The sequence below is a fragment of the Megalops cyprinoides genome, chromosome 12, assembly GCF_013368585.1.
Source record: "Megalops cyprinoides isolate fMegCyp1 chromosome 12, fMegCyp1.pri, whole genome shotgun sequence".
NCBI lineage: Eukaryota > Metazoa > Chordata > Actinopteri > Elopiformes > Megalopidae > Megalops > Megalops cyprinoides.
This window is the reverse complement of record NC_050594.1, coordinates 3,736,495-3,746,118: the sequence shown is the minus strand read 5'-3', so window position 1 is coordinate 3,746,118 and position 9,624 is coordinate 3,736,495. Positions and strand designations below refer to the sequence as shown.

The 9,624-nt window shown below is 43.8% G+C and overlaps 1 protein-coding gene across 1 annotated transcript in view; it reads right to left on the bottom strand.

Annotated features, from left to right (window-relative positions):
* LOC118786477 (calcipressin-2-like) overlaps positions 1-5,427 on the bottom strand; it is a 7,388-nt gene extending 1,961 nt beyond the window's left edge. The window contains exons 1-3 of the mRNA XM_036541536.1: positions 5,028-5,427; positions 3,324-3,497; positions 1,065-1,236 (exon numbers count right to left, since the gene is read on the bottom strand). Coding sequence (XP_036397429.1) covers positions 1,065-1,236; positions 3,324-3,497; positions 5,028-5,114 — 433 coding nt within the window. The 5' untranslated portion in view covers positions 5,115-5,427. The remainder of the gene's footprint in view (positions 1-1,064; positions 1,237-3,323; positions 3,498-5,027) is intronic.
* Positions 5,428-9,624: the final 4,197 nt, after the last annotated feature.

Here is a 9,624-nt window from a genome sequence, read left to right as displayed (position 1 = left end):
TTGACTAGTACTGTATATGAGCAGTGATATGTGATATATTTTCTCACATGTGTACTACATTTTGGCACATACAGAAATATATTTCCCTGCTTTGTTACATTTTAATGAAGGGCGAGAACATGACTCGCACCTCGATGACTCCGTTTGGATGTGGGTGGATGTTCCCATGACTCACAGATGCCATTTTTTTTCCCCCACATTTGGTTCCACAGCCAGCACAGCTATACACACTGGAGCTATTCTGCCAGCATTCTTTCAGGCAAGGCCAATCAGTTCCAACTCAATTCTCTCCATGAATCACTCTCTTTAATGTACAGCATTCCATAGCAACAGTCCTAAAATACACTGCTGGAACATCCAAATCACTCTGTCAAAATTACACAGAGGGGAGGGTCGGCAGTTGCGGGGGGGTCCTGATATATAGGTATTCATCAGTGCATCATGACATTTATAAATACTAGGTATATGCTGAAGTCCCTGACCCAATTTCCTTGCAAGAAAGTAAAAGCTATTACAGCAAGTACAGCAAGTGGGGAAGTCTGAGAGAATATTCTGTGGTATTAAAATGAGGAGAGGGAAATTTTACATTAATCCATTACATTGGTTTAAGTATAACTTAAAGTAACTTTTAATTCGGCAAAGGAAAATAAGGAACATTTTGGGTTATCTGCGATTTCATTTTGCCAGACAGCTGGCTTGACGTGACCACATAGATTCGAGAGGGAAGTCACTGACCATGTGACTTTGCGCGAGTGAACAAAGGGTTTTCTGGGACATAGGGCAAACTGGTGCTGAATTGCAATCCACACAATTGACAATTCACATCACGTGTTACCGGACGCTTCACGCATTTTGTTATGGAATAAAAATGTGTGATGCATCTAATGAAATCATTCAGAGGAAAAGTGGAAATTTTGTAATGGCAGCTTACTCCTAATGCGTCACAGGAGGTATTTGTCTTTCCAGCAGTGTTTTTTTTTAAAATGTGAACACGTCAGTAGACCGCAAAAATGCGGTCAAGAGAACCACATTGATGACACCTAACCAAGAAAAAAGCCAATCACCTGGCCCCAGCTTGGCCACCGCATAGAGGAGGTCGCAGTTAATGAGGGCCGTGACATCATCGATCTCCTGCCAATCCAGGGGCGGCGTCGCGGGCGTGGTGATGGAGCAGAGCTTGGGGGGCTGGGGAGGGGCCAGGTGGAGCTGGTCTCTGTCCGATTCTGGGTTCTGTACCTGTGGGGATCGGGCTCATTAGGATTATTCACGTCAGACAGCAGCCACGCGCCCCTACAGACCTCCCCTGCTCCGATGCAATCGCTACGGCAACTGCAGTGTGTTCCAAACAGCATCAACTGACACAAAAAGTAATGCCAGCATGCTGATGTTGGAGGCATATTGCTGATTGCCTTTACAGACCCAACACAAGCCAGCTCACTTTCTGTAAGGCTTAGATCGATCAAGATCTCCTCCACAAATTTGGTGCTGAAAAGAAATTTGTGTACCTTCACAGACTTGGTGCTAACAAATTGATCGTAGAGAGGAGAATAAATTAAGCATGATCGATCTTTCCAGTTGTGGCCGTGGTAATTGCAAGTGTCACATCCTCTCACACTTCCTGTTTATTTAAGTGATGCCAAGCCCATTTTCCACTGTGTGCCCGCCAAGCCCAGAGAGAAAACTGCACTGTTGTGCTGCTCCCACGCACACACATTAGCTTACAACAGCATCCTCTGTTTAATGCTTGCATTAACACCCTGAACATCCAGTCCTAAGAGTATCAAGTTTGCTGGGATAACAGTGTACAGAATTCTTGATCAGGGACTGACTTTGGACCTGAGGGATGTGGGTTCTACAAGGGGCAGTGGTTTCACACCTGTTCTGTTGCACCACTTCACTAAACAGGCAGCAGAATAAACTACAGAATGTGAAAGATTTAAAACTGTATGCATTAATAGTTTTCTTTGAAAAAGGGCATCTACTGAATAAATAAGTAATGCAGTTATGTCATTATTAATAATGCACAAAACGGGTCAAGTAAGTGGTCTATGTTTGGTGCCCTGCTTTCTTTTCCTGTGTTTTTTTCCTTTTTATTACACTTTGGAAATTGGAAATTTGCAAAGATCATGAAGTATCAAGCATATTCAGTTGTGAAAATGAAACTTCAGGTAATTACACCTGACTGCTTGATTGGTTGCTAACGCCGCACCTGAGCGCGGATTGTAGCCCAAGTAGCGATGATTCACCGAGCGCTACGAGGAAGACGTCAGTGCAAATGCGTTCCTGCTCACTCAAATCAAATTGGAAAAAAGGCTGCGGACCATGCAGGAGTTGCCGTCAGTAAAACAATTTACTTTACGAAGACACACGGATTAGGCGGAAATACTGTCGCAGAACGCCTCTGCAGGAGAATGCTGCTGAAATCTTGTTTAGTCAGCCAGCTGTTACCAGACAGAGGTAACGTAATGCAATACAGTTATCACCTCTGATTCAGGCTTGTGTTATAAAATGTTGACCTTTAAAAAGAATAAATGCGTGATTTATGCGGTGGAAGTACGTTAGACACACACACACGCGCGCGCACACACACAGCCTTCACGTTGACGTCACCGACAGCTGCTCGGATGAGAGTAATGAGTGATGTTTGACACACGGGAAATACACGGCACACACTGGGAACGCGGGATTACACAAACTACGCCAGCAATGTGGAGACCGCTGCGCCGCTGAGGAGTGCGAAAAACGTCATTAACTACCCGGCACTCGGGCCGACACATATGCAGCGAGATGTGGAACGGGTCAACGGCTGATCCCTGCCGCGGTGCTTTTTTCCGTCGTGAAATATCACCAGCATTCCCCGACCAACAAGGGTTACTCGTGTATATAGCATATTCCCTCAAGTATGGCATTTGTTACCAGTTAGCAAAGCAATATCACAGAAGCTGTTGTATAAGGCTGGTCTTATAGTCAGCCCAGTCTTAGGCCTCAAACCACTCTCACAGCAAAGCACTGTCTCTTCAACTTTTCTATATAGTTTTTTATAATTTCTTAGATATATATTTTTTTACCGATAATTAAACCATGCTCATGCAAATTTCACAAAAATGCAGGAAAAAATCACACTGGAATCTGTCAATCAAAGCAAAGAACAAACCACTGAGAAATAAAAGGCCTCTTATTTACACATTTACACATGATTATTTACACATGATTTACACATAACACAGGATGGGATGAAAACTGGTCCAGATCATGCAGCATTCACACAGGCAGGCAACCTCTGAGGTGCGCTGTTGCTGGTCCTGGCAGGACAGAGGCCTGACCTGGGGGAGGTAGAGTCTCAGCGTCCTGCCCTGGAAGCTTGTCCCGTGCAGGTCTACCCTGGCGTTGGCTGCGGCAGCCGGGTCACTGAAGTCGATGCGCACCCGTTGAAGGCTTTTAAACGGCAGGAACGTCACACGCTCATCGTACGCAAGGAACAGCGCCTCAAACAGCTCCTGGGAAATAGGCAAGGGAGGAAGAGGAGGACCTTCACATCACTGATACTCAGCTCCAACCTTCCTTCTGTCCTGTTTCCAGGAGGTTCTGGTTGCTAACTGGAGCTTCTGGTGCTGACTGAGTTCCTGTGTGTACTATGGATGTTCGACCAGGAGGAGGTAGTTCTGCTTTAGACCACACCCTGAGCAAACTGTCTGACCCATATATGAAAAAAAATCTGTGTTGTTTGAGTTGAGAACCAGCCAATAAAAATGACAAGTAAGCCTTGAAAAAAGTACAAAAGTACAATCTGTTGCATTCTTGCTTTGACAAGAGCAATTAACAGTTTGATTTAAACCCCCCTTATCTTTCAACTCAAGCACAATAGATTTACATTCTTTTTATGATTAGATTTTGTAAAAGTAAAACCTCCACAGAACTCACAAAAATGCATGAGGAATGTCTAGAGGAAATAACATTCCAGAAACAGAAATTAATATAATTCAATTAAAAAATATATTGAAATTAAAATTTAATTTTAATTTAAATTTAAAATTAAAAATGAAATGTAAAAAAGCCAGCCTTATTTTAATAAGATGAGCTTTTGGTTGCAAGATCTTCATCAGCATGAACAAACCATCCATCAGAGCAGTGGTGATTTTATATGTGTTATGCCCCGTAATGTAAAGAAGATCAAGATGTTCTGACTAAGAGAAAATAAATTTCCTGCCTGCCCTGGAGTGGTACTCACAGCAGAAAGGAGTCAGCAGAAAGTAAAATTAAGAGAAGTGTCTTCTTTCATGACCCTGTGGTCTGTCCATGGACCTCTCTGCAATCACATATTATGGATGTGAATTTGGCTCAGACTGGAACTGATCTTTTTGACTGCATCAGCAGGTAAAAAACTCACCTGCAAAATGCATGTATGGAAGCAGATCCCCTCTGACGCACCAGCGATGTTTTACAGAGTGTGATGAAGTGTGCTGGCACAATATCAAAATGATTCATCTTTATATTCATATTTCTATAGAATCTATTACTATAGATTTTAGAAACGAACACAGACAACATTTCTCTCAGCTACTGTACAATAGCAAGGTTCAAATGAAATCCATAAACATATGAGCAAAAAAAAAAACAAACACCCAAATGTATAGTAAATCTCCAGTAACTGTTCCATTTTACCGTGTACTTTCTGCATTATTATCTGCACCGAATGAATTATGAATTCCATCACAGGGGAAAGTTGTACTGACCTCAGAACAGCCCTACCAAGTAAGAGCCAAACCTTTCCTACAACTTTTTTTTTTGTGTTTGGCATAATTAGTTATTTTTTTCCTAATTATTGCATCATTGTCATGTTCTAAAATAATGAATAATGAAATAATCTACTCTTCTTCTTCTTATTTATGATTATATTGCTTTTTGATGGCATCAGGACACACCGGTTTTAAACATGAGAACAACCCACTATCTAACAGCTGTTGTGCACGTGTTAAATAATAAAAGATGTATTTAGCAGGTAACAGTAAATGCACGGAGTGGCTCACCTTGACCTCCTGGTTTGTGAACACCTCCAGGTCTGGCACACAGGCGATCAGCGTGGAGACGCTGCAGTCCAGGCTTCGGGAGGGCATGCTCGCACCTTCGGGCGGCCGGGGAAAAGTTCTTTGACGGGCGGTGTTGCAAACCGCAGCGAGTCCACAGAGAGTGTGAAGTGACAGAGACGCGGGTCCCGGCACGGCGTCGCTCTCTCGGTTCCTCTCTGCTCCGCCAGCCGCGATTGGAGTGCCGCTCAGGAGGTGCTGCTGTCTGCGAGTCCGCTGGCTCTTTGTGCGTCTCTAACAAAGTACAAACACTGCGGAGCTGCAGAGTGTACCCCCCCGCGCTGCCGTCTCTGTGCAATGACGTCACTGCCAGACTGACATCAGCAAGGGCTGCTTTTTTTAAACCCCCTCTCCCCCCCCATCCCGTTCCACTCTCTCGCTATCTCTCCCTTTCTTCTCTCAGTTACTCTCCTTTCTCTCTCCAGGGAAGGGGGGAGGGTGGTGGAACGAATTGAAAAGAGATCGAACGGCAAAGCTGATTTCAGCCTAATAAACACAGGGGGCCCTTTGTCAGCGCAGTGAGTCACACCGAGCGGCAGACTTCTGCAGTGGTACGTGAGCTAGTTTCCAAAAAAAAGAGAGAGAGAGAGAGAGAGGATCACAAAGTAGCTGAAGTAGAGAGGTGGGTACACACACACACACACACACACACACACACGCGTATGCACGCACGCACGCACTATGCATTGCTTTATATTCAGTGAGGTAAAAGCAAGCTCTGAATGCCAATGTGCACCTAATACTGCATGGTATTTAATGAATATTCCAAGCCATTAGTAACAACAAAAATCACTAAATTAGCTCTCAGTGTACTGGTTCCAGTGCCTTTATATCCATTCGTTTTCACACAGGGCTTACAACAACTTTCATAATACCCATGAAAATTAATCAATCTATGCTTAGTTATTTGTCCAATTATTTCAGTCCATCTCATGGCCCTGCAAAGACCACTTATTCGAACAGTCAATCTCCATGTTCATTAGCAAATTGTTCAGCTATTATTTCTTCATAAGGGACACATATTGACAAAAATATGAAGAAATACCTTTATTTTAAAATAATTAGCACAACCACACCTCCAGTGACATACTTCTATATGCAAGAGAAATCCATTGAAAATTTGACATGTCATACACATGGCTAACTGCAGTAAACGCTAAGGCTTCATGCTCATTTGCCAAGGTTACATCTCGTACGTATATAATTCTTACTGGCATGTCCTGTTAAAGCAGACAACTGTCAGGAAGTGTCAAACCCAGATGAGAGCCCAAGTAGCAACTTAACCTCAAACCTTATTCATTAAGAGGTCAGCTAGAACAACATCCAGCATGCATCAAGAATCCCAAAGACCAGGACTGGAAAACAGGTGAATGGGTCAGTTCAAAACCCTGGTACTCGCATCTCTGTGGTTCTGGTACTGTACCGTACTCTCATAACATAAAAGGGATTTAACAGCTGATATTAAGTTGATGGGTAATAAGTTATCTGATTAGTATTAAGTTATCTTGGCTTTGTTTTTAAAAAAAAACAGCTTGTCCTTCTGTATTTTCAATCAGATTTCCTGGAGCACAGTTTGAACAATGGAGCCCGTCACTTTAAAATGAAAACTACACCTTGTTACAGCATTATCAGATCGGCAAGGATGAGTGCAAACGTCACCGCCGCATTAAAAAGAACAATAAGAACCGTCCCTGCATCGTCAAACCGTTGCAGCGCTAGAAATACCGAGAGACCCTGTGACAGCAAGCTGAGTCAGCTTCCCCGACGACCTTGCAAGGTGAAGCCTTTTCATTAAAAAGCCACTGATTCACAAGTGCCAATTCACAGGCTGTTGACTCCTGAAAGCCTCTGACAGTAAGGCCTATGCATCACCGCATACCGCTTTACCTCATTCTATCAATAGTCTCAGACGGCGCTAAACAAACACAAGGCCTTTGAGATGTACTTGCGCAGTGAGGAATGTGTGCTCATACGGGGAAGGTATGAATGAGTAAAAACAAGTTATAACAGCAATCACCACCGTTCTCATCATCACTGCTATCATTGTTATTATTGTTATTAGCATGCTTATAAAGGCTTGCTACTTTCAATCAAACACTTTCCCTGAGTTTTATTTTTTCTACAGTGTGGAAGCATTACAAAGGGATGGGACTGAACACCACAGTATTTAAAGGCTGCAGAAAACCCTCTATTTGCTGGAGGTTTCACCAACAGTAGAAGCCAGTGAACTGAAGCTGAAGTTCTGTAGGTTACACTGTGAAACAGAAGTTCTTTATTGCGTATGAGCGTCAGAGTAAAAGTAATAACTCCTGCCCCGCTCCTCCTCTAAAAACTACACTCCTTACACTCCTTCACAGCTCTCCTTCCTCCTGAGCTCCTCTGGTGTAACCTGTGTCTGCTACCACTGAAGCCAGCGTCACTTGTGTGCTGCACTAAAATCAATTCACACCACAGTCCGTGTCCTTCGTTCCCTAACGCCTCGAACAAAAGGAGCGACTGTGCCGGCTTGGAAGCGGCTCTCGGTTTTGTCTGTAAAATGCTGTGATTAAGCTGTCGCATCTGTACGAAACGGCACACACAACAGACACGGAACACGAAGCAGGAAGTGCTTTCACAGCTTTTAATGGCAGAAATTCAACACAAACCGTTCCACGCGTAAACATGAGGCCCGATTCAAGGCCCTGCTGCACTCGGGCCGGTTTCATTGTATTGATTAGACAGTATAAGAATTAGTAGAGAGCACAGAATTAAGAGCCATATGTAAGCGATGACTCTGTAATTGGCATCGTTTCCTCATCCAGGTGACACAGCGAGGCTTCACTTTTAAGAGCTTTTAAGATACAATTTGATGAGGGGTATTGACCTTGTTTATATCCCTCCTTTCTTCCAATTTTTCTATTTTCAGAGGTTGATCGTTGCTCTGCTGTGTACTATTCTTTACTTACTGAGCTGATGCAGGGCAGCTCACACTCTATAAGTTTACATGTCATTCATTAAATAGCAATTTTGATGTAACGTACCTCAATGAAGGGCACGGGTTCAAATGCATGATTTGAACCCCTGTCCTTCCGGTTGAGAGGGCATTTTCTTGAAATACGGACTACGGGGATTATGTCCCCATTGGCTCTGAGTTTTCGGTTTTTTGAATACCACATCAAAAAGGCACTATGATGATCCCTTTTTCCACAGTTTCCATTGGAAAAAATCATTATAAACAATCTAATTGACGGAATGATTGATTAAGAGTGACGTGTTGTCAGTAGGGAGATTGCGACTCTGAGGCAAAGCTTTGGTATGAAGGCATCTGGCAGAGTGTTCTGGCTCAGAATTCATTTTTGGCACGTACACCTCACTGATCCACTGTCACAACGTTCATATGATTGTACTGAGAAACGGACTACCTAATAGCTGAAGAATGGTGCATGGGTACCATAGCTGATTATTGCCAGCTAGCTTCACCTCGCGCTAATCCGTCTATCTACTGGAAGGCTTATAAAGAGGTCTATCTTTGTTTAAAGATATAATGCGAACAACATTCACATGTGAGAATTTGACAAGCTGAAAATCCACAGTAATACTGTGCTCTGGTCATCACTCAGTGTTATATCCCTGCATACCACACGATAAATGGAAGATAACAATTCTCAGCCAGCAATCACTCAATCTCTCTGACTAATACTAAAAACAAAAGAGCAATCATAAACATGGTGGCTAATGGTCAAGATAGGCAGTCCACACTTGAGGTAAGTGTGTCCATAGCCCCCAAACCCTCCAGAGGTGGCCCTAAAGAGCTTTAACTCCACTTTAGGGAAAGTACACAGCCATGTGCAGGCACTTGAGGCCAAGGCTGACTGTTTTACTCGCCTTAAACTCTGTTCACTTCCTAGTTCCACCAGCGCTGTTTCTGTCCCTTTCATAAGGCCTGCTCGCCGTGCGGCCACTCGACAGCTTGTTGAGAACACCTCGAGCTGAAAAACACGGCCCGTCCTGATGGCCTCTCAGCGATCGTCCTCCGATGAGAGGCCGCCTGATTGTCTGACTGCGTTCTGACAATGACGTCCCGGGCAATCAGGCAGTGGGAGAGTGCTCGAGTGCCGTACTTCAGAGAGGCGCAGGGAGGGAGGCCGTTACATAACGCATTCGCTGAGTGAAACCAGGGTGGAAAGAACGCAAGGGCAACGGGGGGGGGGGGGGGGGGGGGGACGGACCGAGAGTGGAGATTAGAGTACAACAGGTGTGCCCCGTTCACACGGACACAGCCATTATCTTGTCCATCCTTAGAATGCACGAGGCTGTTTGCCACGAGCTCATCAGAGACTTTAATGAGAGGGTGACCGGGCCGCTCCGATAATAGCTCTCTTTGTTCTTTTGATGAACAGATTTAGATTTGATCTTTCCCTGATTTGCCTGTACTTTGACTGAATATCCAGTTTGATTATCCGTCATTTATAAAAGGACAAACGATTATTCAGAATTATTTGCAGATCTACAATAATAATGGTAAGTCATTATGATCCGTAATTCCAAATAACATGCCGTG